The sequence below is a fragment of the Carassius gibelio genome, chromosome B2, assembly GCF_023724105.1.
Source record: "Carassius gibelio isolate Cgi1373 ecotype wild population from Czech Republic chromosome B2, carGib1.2-hapl.c, whole genome shotgun sequence".
NCBI lineage: Eukaryota > Metazoa > Chordata > Actinopteri > Cypriniformes > Cyprinidae > Carassius > Carassius gibelio.
In genome coordinates this window covers 27,418,066-27,433,819 of record NC_068397.1, presented here as the reverse complement: position 1 = coordinate 27,433,819, position 15,754 = coordinate 27,418,066, and the positions used below count along the sequence as shown (strand labels likewise).

The 15,754-nt window shown below is 35.1% G+C and overlaps 1 protein-coding gene across 1 annotated transcript; it reads right to left on the bottom strand.

The window, feature by feature from the left end:
• Nucleotides 1–40: 40 nt before the first annotated feature.
• Nucleotides 41–5,120, bottom strand: LOC127950780 (Krueppel-like factor 6). The gene is made up of 4 exons (XM_052548068.1): nucleotides 4,694–5,120; nucleotides 3,599–4,043; nucleotides 2,208–2,331; nucleotides 41–2,130 (listed from the first exon to the last, which is right to left on the bottom strand). The coding sequence occupies exons 1-4, from the start codon at nucleotides 4,808–4,810 to the stop codon at nucleotides 2,079–2,081; spliced, it is 738 nt and encodes a 245-aa protein (XP_052404028.1). The 5' UTR covers nucleotides 4,811–5,120; the 3' UTR covers nucleotides 41–2,078.
• Between the last annotated feature and the right edge of the window lie 10,634 nt (nucleotides 5,121–15,754).

Below are 15,754 nucleotides of genomic sequence, written 5' to 3'. Positions count from 1 at the left end.
TGATCACTGCTTGTACATAATAAAAGTATGTCCAATAAAATAAAATAAATGTTACACTTTAATAATATTGTATGGAAAAATATACATACTTTTAAAACAAAGGATTAAGAAATGCAGGATGCAGGTTTATTAATATTTGACCACTTTACCGAGCACTTTTTAAAATGACCGACAGGTGTCAGTAGAAAGAGTAGAAGAGGTCAGTAAATTGACACAAAGGTCAAGTTTGTCAAAGGCAAAGGCATACAGGGAGTACCCAGTAAGGTTAAATATATATGTAAGAAATATAAACAGATAAAGAGATTTCTGGAGGGAGTTTGCCCTTATAAAGAATGATCATGGATTACTCCCCTATTCCGAACAATCATTGCTACCACAGTAAAATAATATATATTTTTATTACATGTTGGAAATCCATTTAACATTTAAAATGTTTTTATATTATTTTATTATTGCAGATTTGTGATGAATTTAGCATTATCTTAATAAATGAGAATTTATGTTATAGCTTACTGTATGACTTATAACACATTATTTGTTCTTTCCAGAACTGAAATCTACTGATCCTGTTTAAATCAGAATTTCTATTTTAAAATATCTTTTTAAATTGGGTTTGTTTGAAGTTTTATTCTGCAGTATTTTAGTGAAGGTGGGTCTGTAGAACATGTCATTCATCTCACTGATGTCTGTTTTAAGTGTAGAGGTAAAAGTCTATAAAACAATGCCATGAACTTGAAGTATTGAACATTTGTTCTAACACTGAACACAGTGCACCATATTTTTGACCACACAATGTTCCAGAAGAGTCTGTTTGCAGTTTAAACAGTCTTTTTTCTGATACAGGATCTCACTCTACTCTCTAATGTGTAATTTTGTGCACAAAATGATGAAACCACATAACAGAGTTTTATAAAAAATCATTCATTATTCTTGTCGTATAAAATGTATTCACAAAAATAATAAAAATCTTACAATATATTTGCTTTACATAGAAATCTGCTTTTAACAAAGAAAATGATTAAAAAAAAACATTTACATCAGTCCCTTTAGACAAAGATTTGAATGATTAAAAATTACCATGGTGTACAGGTAGAATTAAATTTACTTTTTTTTTTTGCATGAAACTAATGTAATATAATAATAATATAATAATATGATAATATTGGAGTGCATTTTAAAATTCCCCTTAAGATACTGCAACTTCCAGTAAGACATCAACAGCTTTCATATAATCAATCAATGAGTGAACATCCTTGTCTCTGTAACATTTGCAGGGCTTAAAACATCTGGACAACAAATGCTAGAGCTTCATCTGAGCCAACATGATGTCAGTTTGTGCTCGGTAAAGCAGTGAAATATCATGATGCAAGTTTCAAAATCATAAAATTATAGCATACTACACAGCAGCAAATCCAGCTCCTCTCTTTGGGTAACAATCATTCAATTGCACAATTCAGTCATTCCAGTCCTTCTGAAAAAACTGATCATCAAACCTGAACTTTAAGTGGCCAAAGTGATTACTAATGAATAGCTTATAATTGACTTTAAGAGAACCATTTTAAGGCACTAATGTTAAATTTATTGGTTTACAGAACAAGTAATATTAGTTTGACTAATGTACCTGTAACTGCTGGATAAAGCAGGTCATTTGTACTTTATTCACTCCTAAATGCTACATATTAGTATATTATAGGAACATATTAGTAAATCTGAGATTGTAATAAACACTTCTAGCGCAAATATGTATTTTTTATAAAGGTACATGGACACTTAGCTGCTCTGGATATAAACACGTTAGCAAAATATTATTTTTGATTTTGACATACATAGTCACTGCAATTTGCAAAAGTCTGTTAATATGTTAATTTACATTCCGTACCAGACTTTCTGCCTTTTCAGTGCCTTTATAGCTATGCTTTAACTTGAATTGAATAAGTCATAAGCATAGGACAAAAAAAAAAAGCTAATATCCATGTTCTGCTAAAATTATATCTTTAACAAGAGGGTGCAAAATCTGCAACACTGACACTCAGCGAATACATAGAAAACCAGCTGTGACAGGTCTTTGGGATTTGCGTTCAGATGTGTCGCTTCATGTGCAAGGCCAGATGATCAGAACGAGAGAAACACCTGAAAATAAAACAAAAACCATTATGTATAGCTCAAAACCGGTTTGAAACAGTGTGTCTGATAATACACACACTCACCTGTCACAGTGGCTGCATTTGAAAGGTTTGGCTCCGGTGTGTTTTCTGAAGTGCCTCGTCAGTTCATCACTTCGAGCGAAGCGCCACACACAGCCATCCCACGAACATCTGTATGGTTTCTCACCTGCAGGCAGCCAACAAACACACAACAATACTCACTATTTTGGTCTTAATTAGTGTTATATTTCACACATAACCTCACACTAATTCAGGGTTGGCTAAACTAGAGTCTGACAATTGTTTTTTTATTGTTATTGTCATTAAAAAGCATAACAAATAAAAACAAGTAAAATCCCTTAATAAAAAATAATTTTTTTAACCTGCATTTGACCGTTAACTGTTTTTCTCAGGGACTTCTTCAAATAAGTATTTTATGTTAAAAGGATTCGTTCAACAGACAAAAACATTTGAGAATGTGTCGGATTTTGAGGAATTTAATTCTGTAGGTTTTTGAAACTTTGAATTTAGAAGACGTCTAAAAGGCAACATGAAAGCATAGTGAGAAAAAGAGATCAAACTTGGGTTCCTTCGGTGCAACGTGTTAGAGCACGTTCACACCCGCAAGCCACCGTCTCTATGGTGTTCCCTGCTGTGATCTGGGTTCCTGTATATTCTTTATTTGTTCTTAGTAAAGTCAGTAGAGTTTGCAAACATTCTTTAGATTGCATGCAAGATGAAGAGTGTGGGAACAGGATTAGTAATCTTTGTTCCTAGAGTGTATGACTGCAACATGAAGAATGAGCATTTCAGGAATGTAGGGAGTCACCAAACGGCATTTACACACACTCTTCAAACATTCCCAGGTCACACAGCCACCTCTGCATGCTAAATATTCAAACAACAATGCGTGTGATGCAACAGCAGCGCTACATGGAAATGAATTCAAGTTTATTTGTATAGCGCTTTTTTTTACAAAAAAAATGGATGCTGTGAATGCACTGTAACATGTAGATTTCTGAACCGACACTTTTAATCAATTACACGGCATTTGAAGTACACACTTAATGAGTTCATGCATTCCCTGTAAAGCCTGACTTGAAATAATAATATGTAAAATCCATTTTTTAAGGAACTGTTTACTGGACCTTCAGAAGAAAAAAAAACTTTCAGACTACATATATATATATATATATATATATATATATATATATATATATTCTTGAGGCCTAAACTAAGCTTTTATCTGAAGTAATCTAAATTGCATTTGCCGTTATGATTTTGTGAAGGCTTTAAGAGTGGTTTTAAAAAATATGCTTTGTAATGCAGCTTACTGAAGCCACTTTCAACTTGATCCAAATGGGAGAAGTTTTGTTTCCCAAAGCTGAATACTCTGTTGTGGCAACAGCAAATGAAAGGTAAGACTATTAGACGCTCACACAGAAACAACGTACCGGTGTGTGTGCGTTGATGTGCTTTCAGATGAGAGCTCTTGGTGTACACCTTCCTGCAGCCGTTGAAGTAACAGCGATGAGCTCTCCTTCGTCCTTCAAGTGACCCCACACTATTGCCCTCATCCCCTCTCACCCCTTCTGCATCTTCTTTATCCTTCATGAGAGGGAGTGAGGGCGAGGAGGGTCTTACATGCTGCTGCTCAGATACGCTGTGATCCAGTGTGTGTGTGTGCACATCAGCTGATGCAGTGCTGAATGACAAATGGGAAGCCGTAGCGATCCCGTCCTGCTTGGGGATGGAAGCTTCCGGCAGGGACGAGCTCGGTTCAGTCCCACAGCAACGCAGAATCTGATTCCAAAGGTTGTCAGACTGGTATACTGATCTCAGATCAGCTGCAGAGACATAGGGCTCTTTCTGCAGATAGCGCTCAAGCTCCAGACAAGTCTATAAGAGAGAATCAAGAGCAATCAAACACCAGCCAGAGTACTTTGCATGTAGGAAAGATTCTAAGATGAAACTGAGAATTCTATGGAAGTCTGTCATTATTTATTCAACTTCATGTCATTCCTATATGACTTTCTTTCTTCTATGGTCTAGCACAGTATCAGTGGTGCTCTTTTCTAAATGGTAAAAGAAAATGCACTTCATATTTAAAATATAACAGAAAAGCTTATAGCGGATTCTTTTGTGACACCATGACACATTTTTCTAACCATGACTTTAAACAATGTATACATGTAAAATTAGTAAAAAATATATAAATAATAAATAGATAGATAGATAGATAAATAAGCAAGCCAGCCTTCCTAGAGATATAAGTAAGGAAAATAAATAAATAAATAAGAATTACAGAATCAATGTGACATTGAAGAGAAGACTAGGGTGAAAATTCACTATGCAAAAAAATTTGCTTTGGCATCATATGAATACATAACATTTTGAAAACTGTTATTTGAATTTGTAAAATTGCACAACATTAATATTTTACTGTAGTTTTGATTAAAAATACAAAATACATTTATTTATTGTATGTTTTTATAACATAATATATTTATTAAAAAAGTATTTGGTGAATAAAGCTGGTGGTTCATCACCTGTTGCCAGTACTCTTCTAGAGATGGTAATGCAGACAGGTATCCCGTGTCAAGAACACTCTGCAGCTCCTGGAAAATACTACACATTGGAATAACATCCATATTCCTCCCACGCATCAGATCTGTCAAACACAGTTGGAGATCCTGGAGAAGGCGCTTTCCCGCCGTGTCTTCATGCGCGCGCGGAGGTATGCAACAGTTTGTATGTCTTTAGCGGACGCTCGACTGCACAGAAGCGCTGCAGACTTCCAATTTCAAAACAAGCGAAACGCCTTCAGTGTCGTCACCAGCGGACGAATCAGAAGCGAGCAGCTAGTGCCACGCCCACCGTCTCAACTCCACCCTATGGGTGAGTGCGTCAATCGATCTGGTTGAGGATTGGTCATCGGTGTGTCTCTCTGTGTGATGATTGGTCGGTTGTACTTGGCGCTATTTCTGGGGAAGTATATAAACGTACCCCCTTCTCTGCAAATGAGGAAGTTGTGGTACTTACGCATATTTTTAAAAGCATAGATGACTGTAGGCTACTCTTCAGAAGCTATATATATATATATATATATATATATATATATATATATATATATATACACACACACACACACACACACACACACACACACACACACACACACACACAGAGAGAGAGAGAGAGAGAGAGGCAGAGCCTACACTGTAAAAATACATCAGTAAAAAGAAAAAGTACTGGCAGGTCATTGCAACTTAAAAAAAAAAAGTGACATACAGCCAAGTATGTTGACCCATACACAGAATTCGCATTTAACCCATCCATGCACGCGCACACACACACACACACACACACACAGACACACACCGTGAACACACACCCAGAGCAGTGGGCATCATTTATGCTGTGGCGCCCGGGGAGCAGTTTGGGGTTCGGTGCTTTGCTCAAGGGCACCTCAGTCGTGGTATCACTGGCCCGAGACTTGAACCCACAACCTTTAGGGTTAGGAGTCATACTCTCTAACTACTAAATTCAATTCAATTCAATTAATGCATTTAACAGACACTTTTATCCAAAGCGACTTACAGTGCATTCAGGTTATCAATTTTTACCTATCATGTGTTCCCGGGGAATCAAACCCCCAACCTTGCACTTGATAGCGCAATGCTCTACCAATTGAGCTACAGGAACACTACTAAGCTCCAACTTCCCCAAGGATGCTTACCCTCAAATGAGCTGGATAATTGAGACACTTATTCCAATGACTCTTGTTGAGTCTTGTGAACTGGATCAGTCTGATTCATGAAAAAATCACCGAGACTAACGTCAAGTGGTTCCCTGAAAGGATCTGACTCATTGCAACTCAAATTGTAAATACATGGTCACATACACTGCATTACTTCATGCAGTATAACCTGTGATTTGGTTTAATGTTCAGTGTGCTCATCATCAGACCAACAGTGGGAAACTAAGCAATAATCAGTAAATAACAAGTGAATAAAAATTAAATACATTTGAGGTAAATCAGATCTGATCAATTTGTAATGTCTGTATGTGTTATTGTGCTTTCCACACCCTTAAAACCTGGGATTAGAAATTCTGAGGTAAGGATTGCATAAATACTCTGTTATCCTTAGTCTGATACATTTTTACCTCTTAAAACCAGAGTTGCATGTCAGTCTGTGTTTACAATCATGACTGTGTGAATGGATAATGCACACATACACATACACCAACATGCACGTACACACAGACAGGGGAGTGTGTGCAGTGCTGATGACTCATATTTTCTGTGGTAACACTCACACTGTTTGTATTCAGGCTAGCCCACATGCTCTCTTTCATTCTGACAAAGATAATATTTTGCAACATACTCGAAATCACAGAGATTATTTTCATGGCAATTCATGACAACACAGACATAAACACTAGACAACCAATACAAATAAGTTAACCACAAATGCACAAAAAAAAACAAAAACAAAAACATGCAAATTCATATAGACAAATTAAACAGTCTAAAATGACAAAATTGTACTCACTCTAGGCACGGTTCAAAACACCTAGTGTGAGTACACCCTTAATCACACATATTCCCACAAACTGCACTACACCCCAACCCCCCCACCCCCCAAAAAATAAAATAAAACTTTTATTTGTGTTATGTGATTATGTGATTTTGAGTACTACACCGTTGTTTTGGCACATTTTAATTTGAAAAGAAAGTAAACATAGATGATGTTGGAAGTGACCTAGAAAATGTGTGAAGAAAAAGCTGTATGAAGCTATAATATTCACAATGTATTTGTAATAATTTTACAAGCAATCCATTTCACAATTCAAAACAAGATTATTTTGCAGCATAATGCACAAATGTTCAAATCTCTACACGTGGTATACATTACAATCTAAATAATGTAATAATAATATTCCTATTTGTTTATATGGTACATAAAATAATCTGTTGTTAGTGAAAAGCAGACTGAATATATGTTTTGGATATTTTTACTCTATTTATTGAATTAAACCTTTTTAAAATCTATTTGTCAATGCTTATTTGGTTAAACCTATTGGTCCTTCTAAGCCATTTCAGAGCAAATACACAAATATTGATCATGTGACTGATTAAAACACACATCATTCAACATTAAAATGCCGTAGGCTGAATCTCACCACAAACACATTTGTTAACAAGAAGTCACCTCAGGGAAAACTTTATTGTGTTAGTGTGCCATTTTCCCATGATCCCTCATATTAAGCCTCACATAACTCATTGCTAATGAGATGGAATTTAAATGAAGTAAACAAAGCTGTACAAGACATCACAGGTTTGAATACTCATGTGAATTAATGTGAGAGCATATTGTTCTATTACTAGACTAGTGAGACTCTCACACGTGTGATTGGGAAATGTTCTTTATAAGGGATTGACATTGCAAAATTGAAAACATTATGAAATTTGCATCATTATTGTGTCTCATTGTGTAGGCCTGGCATTGTGTTTGTTTTGTGATTTGTTTCTTTGTGGTTGTGTGGATGTCTGTGAAAGGAATAAAAAAAAAAATACCATGATTGTGTGTAGTACGTGTGTCTGCTCTGTTCCAGCTTGCTAATGTTATTATGTAATAATGTTTCAGCAAGCATATGCACACCTAAACCTGTGAGCAGAGCTGGGTAATAGCTGACTACATGTAATATGGATTATGAAATCGGATTCCTAAAATGAAGTACTTGTAATGAGATTTAAGTTAATTAGATAGCAGCTCTCAGTGATATGTGTCTGGTCCCTGTTATGATAGCAGCAACATTCACAAATATTTACAGAATAAGCGGGAACACAGTGTGCTTGTAGTTTTCTCTATTTCTGTTTTATCACGTGACAGAATGTCTAAGGCCTTCTCAAACCGTACATTTGAGCGTTCTAATCTGAGGCCAGTTATGCATCAAACTAAGATTATTGTAGGACAAAAATTAATGCCATTTTTAATGCCAAGTTAGCATTTTTAGACATTTGCTCATTAACATTTTTTTTCTGATCAATGATTAATAACCACAAACATCCTGGATTTTATGTTTTTTAAACGAAAGAATACAGCTGCAGTGCAAAGGCCCTTTGAATGAAACGGCTCCTCCTAAGTTTACTATCATGCGTGTCTGCAGGACTTTAAGTGGGGTTGGAGGTGGAGCAGCTCTATTTAAAGATGTCTATCAATGCAAGCGAGTGTCATTTGGTCAGTACTTGTCTTTTGTATATCTAGGTGTTGTGGTGAAAGGTGATCCATGCATTCTATTCATCATTATTTACAGGCCTCCAAAATACTCTCCAGCATTTGTTGAAGAGTTCAAAGAACTGTTATCAATGATTTCCTCAAGAGTTTAACTGTTTTGCTATTGCAGTGGATTTTAATATTCACATATATAATTCAGAAATAAATTATAACTTTTTTAAACACAGTATGTGCATGGACCCACACATAATAGAGGACACACTATAGATTTACTCATCAGTAAAGATCTAAACATTTCACCATTGTTATTAAAGGAGCACTATCTTCTCACTTCTGTATTTTCTTTGAGATATTGATCTCCACTACCACTGAATCCAGATCTGTCTCTGTCAGAAAGAGATGTATTAACGAGAACACTAGTGCGCTGTTTTATGAAGACTATATCTTTAACATTAAGCATTTCTGCAGACTCTGTTGATCATCTCCTTGATTCCTTTAACTCAAAAGTTAAGAATGTTATTGATGACGTTACACCTGAGAAAGTCAGCAAGAAGACTTGCTGACAAAAATCACATTGGAGAAATCAACAGCAGTACAGAGTATGAGAAGACAATGCAGAAAAGCTGAGCGGATGTGGCACTGGTCACAGCTAGACAGACCTTAGTTTCAGTTGTAATCAAAGCAGGAACTAAATCAGCATACTTTCATCTCAAAAACACTGAAAGAATCGGATGTTTTGTTTCCAGTCAAAACTTGAAGAAACTTGTTCATGCCTTTATTACCAGCAGGGTGGACTATTGTAATGATGTGACGAGTGGGGTGGGGCCGAGAGGCGTGGGAACAAAGCGAGACCGGTGGGTCAAGCAGGCGTCGCTCATCTCCAATCACTCCACCGGCCTCGCCCGTTCCCGCGGCCCTCTGCCCCGCCCACTCATCACAAATGGTCTCCTCACCTGCTGCCAGAATTCTGACAAGAAAATCTGAGCATATCACACCAGTCCTCAGGTCCTTGGCTTCCAGTTACATTTAGGATTGATTTTAAAGTACTTTTACTTGCTTTTTCTTCACCTAGGACCTAAATGCATTGCAGATGTTCTCAGTGAATATAAACCTAACAGACTAATCAGATAATTAGGATTGAGTCAGTTAAAAACACCAAGGGTTCACAAAATTTTTTTAGCTATTATGCCACCGGGTTCCAGAAGAGATCCGATATGTTACAACATTAACCACATTTAAATCTAGACTCAAAACTCTTCTGTTAGCTGTGCATTTATTGAATGATCACTGTGTGACGTCCGAACTGATTGCACTGTATTCTCTGTAATAGATCTACTAAGTTGCTGCTTCTGCGGCAGAGCAAGTACCGAGATTTGCTACTGCCAATACATCCACAATGGCTGCTGTAAGCATGTAATAAATATTGCTGCTGCACATATAACACATATGAATCCCGCCATAGCAGATCTATACAGGTGGAGCTGGGGAAGGTGAAGGGTTTCTGCAGTGCGCTGCAAACTTCTACAGCAAGCAAATGCCAGGTATTTGAATATTAAGCAGAAAGCTCATTGGCTACCTATACAGGAAACAACCAATCAGCTGCCATGTGACAATTATGTTACCAGGTCAGATTGAGCTAGACCTATCGGACTACGCCATCTAGAGTTTCATGCCAGAACTAAAATAAAATATTTTATTCAGAATTGATTGATTCTTCCTAATTCATCTTTTCCATCATTTACATTTTCCTTTCTAAAATAGCCGACCACTTGAATACACTCAGAAAGGCTTCCAGTTTTGTGCACATTTACACAAAGACTTATCAGTGTTAAATCTTATTGTGTCATATCATACTGTACATTTTCCTTTCAAAGACTCATTTGTTTTCAGACTAATAAAAGAAGAAAATAACAACCAGTCAAATGGAGAAAGAGAGAGTTACTGAAAATAAGTTTACCACGAGTCAGTCCTCTTTCATTGAGTCTAACAGAAGTGTCGTGTTTATACATTAAACATTGAGCATAATTCAGCACATTTTTCAAATTAGTGTTAGAGCAGTTATTGAGTGTTTGGGCTACATCCTTGAATTCAGCTAGTCCATTAAACACATACATACTGCTACACACTTGATCAGACTTGTTTAAAGAGGGCGTTTTGTACTTTCATAAAAGTACATTCCTTTTTTTGTAGCAGCTGTTTTGTTTTGGAGGTAATTAGTCTGTACTAGAAGTAGATTTATGCAAACATACTGTAAATACCTAAAACTCGAGACATTCTCTTGTTCTGTTAATACTCTAGTCCTAGACTTTAGAACATCCACTATAATAATAAATGTGGTTCCAGTCTGGGCTTGCCATCATAAAACACACAGAACCAGTTAAGTTGCCTTAAGAGAAATACCTCCTTTTGTGATCCGAGGCTTCACATCTATCAAAAGAAGATTGTGTGGATGTTTGAGAGCTAGAAGTGGCTGTAATGTAAGGACGGCTTAGAAAATGTTCATTTCAGATTATTTCATGTCATCTAAACATTTCTTCAACAACATGAATTGACCTGTAATTCTCTCCCTGCTAATATTTTTAAATACACAATATTACAAGAAAACCATTAATTTGAGAACAGCAGAGAGAAAGGAAGAACTGTGAGATATTTTTGATTCCATAGTGGAAAAACAGAATTGCAAGATGTAAAAAAGGGAGGGGTGGGTTAGGCGTATTCAAATATTTATATTCTGTATGCAAAGAAATGCCTGAATTGATGTGAAATGTGCAGTAGCCTGTACAAAAGGGCACACTGCTCTGGATTCTGTATCCCACAGTGCAATGCACTTGTCTCAACCGTCCATTTTGAGTGTGATCTGGAAGCAATATTAGCAACATTAATTAAATACTCATTGATTGAACAGCCAAAAATGATATCAAGCTGCATTTTAAAAGCTACCTTGTTTAAAAGATCTTTATCCTCTTTTATTTATGTCCATTAAAAGTGCAATTTTAACGTAATTAAAGTCTATGTCTTTAGTCAGATTAAACACATGTAAAGATGTCTTCATGATGTAATTTTGACTCAAAACTGTCATATGAAGTTCTCATAACCGTCATAATTGTGTTATGTAGTTTTTTTCTCCTGAAAGAATAAATCAGAAATATTGTTTTGTCAGCTACTTGTAAACAACAGTAGGCTACAATCTATTAAATGTACTACTTCTATCCCTCACATTCAGTCTGGTTTTCATGCATTACAAACTAAACAGGGCGCTACCCTGACTAGTCTATAACAAGGCAAGGCAAGTTTATTTATATCACATTTCATACACAACGGTATTTCAAAGTACTTCACATAAAAGAAAAGAAAATAATAATAATAATAATAATAATCACAACAATAAAACAAGGAATTTAAAAACTTTGAAATTGATTTAAAAGGTTTAAAATGAATTTAAAACAGTTAAGAATTGAAAATGATTAACAAGGCAATTTGTATAGAAGTTGTCAGCGTTGCAATGCATAACTCAAATTGTTTACTTATTTTTTTATACGATATCTTTCAGGATGATATGCTTTGATGTTCCTTCATTGAGTCAAACACTGCCGTTATAAAAGAAACTTGTATTATTTTTTTAGGAAAGCTAAAGCGTTTCCAAGAATCCCATCGACCCACACGCAACGGGCATGACAATGTTCTCCGTTAACCTTCTGAATTTCCTAGAATACTGTATGTTGCCATCTTGTTGCCATGCAACACTTTGTACAATGAACTTGTGCCAACTGGCCCGCAGCAATGGGACAGACAGGTGCTGACAGGTGCACTGAATACTACACTACAGCAGAAATAACAGGACTCACTGTCCCATACCCTCACAGTCTGAAAAACTGGTGGGATGGATCGTGTAGTCATGTTTCTCAAACGTTATAGTCTGTCTGTCTGTCTATTTATCTATCTATCTATCTATACTGTATGCAAATTGCTTCTCTAAAATGATTAATAGAATCATACTAATCACACTATTTTGTGGATATGCCTGCCCTCAAGCAATATCTCAGTGGTGTGTGTTGAGTAATCAGAAAGTTCAGTAACAGCATGTTCTAGTTCAGACACCTCACTGTAATTGCCCTAATGGAAGCAAGATGAGCTATAAAGCAGCCCTGTGTGTGTGTGTGTGTGTGTGTGTGTGTGTGTGTGTGTTTGTTTGTTTTCTAGAGGGGGAGAGAGAGGTGATGACACATCTCTCTCTCTCTCTCTCTCTCTCTCTCTCTCGCTCTCTCTCTCTCTCTCTCACACACACACACACACACACACACACACACACACACACACACATGTTTTTGTGAAAAGTGGGGACATCCCATAGGCGTTATGGTTTTTATGCTGTACAAACTGTATATTCTATGGCCCTACACCAACCCTACACCTAACCCTCACAGGATTTTTTTTTGCATTTTTACTTTCTCAAAAAAAACTCATTCTGTATGGTTTATACGCATTTTGCAAATTGGGCACATGGGTTATGTCCTAATAAGTCACCCTCTCCTTGTAATACCTGTGTCGCACCCATGTCATTATACAGAGTTGTGTCCTGATATGTCACAAAAACAAGAGCACACACACACACACACAACACACACTGTGTATTTTTATTTATTTTTTTTTACTGGAATTACTGTCCTTGTTTGGTCCATAATGTAGGGAATTACAAACACACACACACAAACCAGAGTCATCAATAAAATGAGAAGCTGAAGCTCTAACAACACTGTGTCTGTCTGTTGTAAATATTTCTCACTCGTAATCTGTTAATGTGTCTTTAATGTAAATCAATGACATAAAAGCACAAATAATATTAATGTTGGATAAATAAATACAACAAATTGTGATGATGATGATGATAATTAATATAATTTTTATTGTCAATTTATTTGTAACCTAATATACAGTATTATTTAATAATTTTTTATTTGTTAGTATTGCTAGTGGGGTTATAACTAAACCTTAAACCCATTAACAAACAACAAACAAACAAACAAACAAACAAGTAAATACATGAATAAATACTTATACTTGACTTAAAAATTAAAAAGTACTAAAATAACAAAAAGTAAATATACAAAAATTAATAATATTAATAAGTAATAACAAAATTACAAAAACACAATAAAATGAATGCAACATTAAACCTTAAAATGAAAACAGAAAATATAAAAATAAAATGTAATTCAAAATATTAAAAACAACTATAATAGTACATCAATGATAGGCTACTAAGTTACACGTAGATAAGTTACACTGTTGGTATACTGTTGATTAGTTTTTTTTTTCTCATTCATTAATTGTCAGATGGAGAATGTCTCATAATCAGAATGTCTGGGTCTTCTGTGTTTGGGCATCGGTATTTAATTTTTTACATACATTAACGATGGATGATTTCCATGAATTTCATGTAGCTAAAATGAATGGAGTTTTCAGAGGTTTATTTCAGGGAACTGGCGCCCTCTAGTGGGTCATTATTGTAATTTTTTTTATTTAACCTTTAGTTTGGAGACTAAAGTGGAGTGGAGCTCTTGCCAGTAGTAGGTGAAAAACTTCAAGTATTAACAAACATAAAGATCACAGGAACTAATCTACACTTTTATCTCCTAAAAATATTTATATTTATTTGCATTGGCTTAATGAATTTAACCTATAAAAAAGAATTACTTATTATATGGTCCCTGCGACAACATTGCTTGATATTCATAAGTGCATTAAGTGAATTTTATTTTTGTTATTTTTTATAGAAAACACTAAAGCTGGCAGTTAACACATCTTATATAAAGATTGATCTGAATAGGAAATGTTAAAATACCCAACCTCTCATGTCCTCCACAACACTGCAGTCTCATTGGCTGATCAGTGACAGCATGTCAAATTACAGCATTCCCCCCTCTCAGCACTGTATAAAAGTGCCTTACTCTAGTAGTTTACACACACACACCATCTGCATCTGGAGGAGCCAAGACACAAAAACACTACTGAAGTACCAAGAAGAAACGGGTATGTTGTGTATATATATATATATATATATATATATATATATATATATATATATATATATATATATATATATATATATATATATATATATATATATATATATATATATATATATATATATATATATATATAATTCTATTGTATGCAAGTTCTACAGCCCATATTTTTGATAACTCTAATAAGGATAATGACTGCTTCAATTTTAAGAACTAAACATCTGTTTACTACTACTGAATATGCAGCATATATCAAATTTTTCATAACACAAGCATCAATTTCTCCTTTAGGACACAGAAGGCAGAAACTGAGAAATACCCGAGGAAAGAAACATTCATCAGTATACGGTAAACTTTATAGCCTATTTTATGAAAAATACTATATAACATTTCTTACAGTAAAAAAAAAACAAAAAAACATGCACTTATGACCTCAGAAAATGGCATATTAATTGCAGTTTTCTTTCTTTAAAACAATTCTTTTAGAATTCTTTTTTTTATGATTTTTTTTTTCATTTAATGGGAATTTTAAAGTAAGAAAAAATATGCAGGGGCTTCCATGAACAATTCAAATCTTGGCCAAATTTCAGAAATGTCATTTTGTTGCAGCATATTTAAAGCACGTTTTAATGTATTTTGTGAATTTCTAATACTTTAATGAACAAATGTTCCTCTCTCTAATGGTATAACATCTTTCCATCTTCAGAAGACTGAAAATGGGAAATGATAACTCGGGTGAAACGAGGCAGCGTAGGAGAGCTGAACAAGCTGAGGCGGAAAAGTGGAGAATGCAGGAAGAATATAGAAGACTGCAACAAGATGCAGAAATACAGAGACTAAGACAGGAGCAAAATGCAGCGGAGGAAAGATTGAGAATTCAAGCAGAAAAACAAGAACTCCAGGAACAATACCAAAAAGTTGAAAATGAAAGAAATATACAGAGAATGAAAGAAGAAGAGAAGCAAAAAATCTACAAAGAGAACAGATTTAAAGAGGAAGAAGAAAGGAAAAGAATTCACATAGAGAAGGAAAATGCAGAAAATGAAAACAAGACAGTTAGTTAAACTGTTTGTATAGTTTATTAATAGGGGACATTTTCATCATACAGAAAGATATGTGCACATCTCCTAAAACATTTTTTAGATTTTTTTAGATACATCTACTGTAAAGCACTTGGAAAACTTTTTGTTTTTAAAGATGCTATCAAAATAAAGTTCTACATCTTATTTTCACCACCACACAAGAGTATGCTTTTTTTTCACTTAGGTTTTGAATTTGTTTGACAGGCATTAGAACTTTTAGACTTTCAACAGATTTGTTTTGCAATTGACCTAGGAGCTGA

What these genes read in the sequence shown, in the direction of transcription:
- LOC127950780 (XM_052548068.1), bottom strand. Translation starts at nt 4,810, where the DNA reads ATGCGTGGGAGGAATATGGATGTTATTCCAATGTGTAGTATTTTCCAG. An exon ending in ACATCAACGCACACACACCG is followed by an intron (nt 2,332 to 3,598) that starts GTACGTTGTTTC and finishes GGCTGCCTGCAG; the next exon opens with GTGAGAAACCATACAGATGT. An exon ending in AAATGCAGCCACTGTGACAG is followed by an intron (nt 2,131 to 2,207) that starts GTGAGTGTGTGT and finishes TTTTATTTTCAG; the next exon opens with GTGTTTCTCTCGTTCTGATC.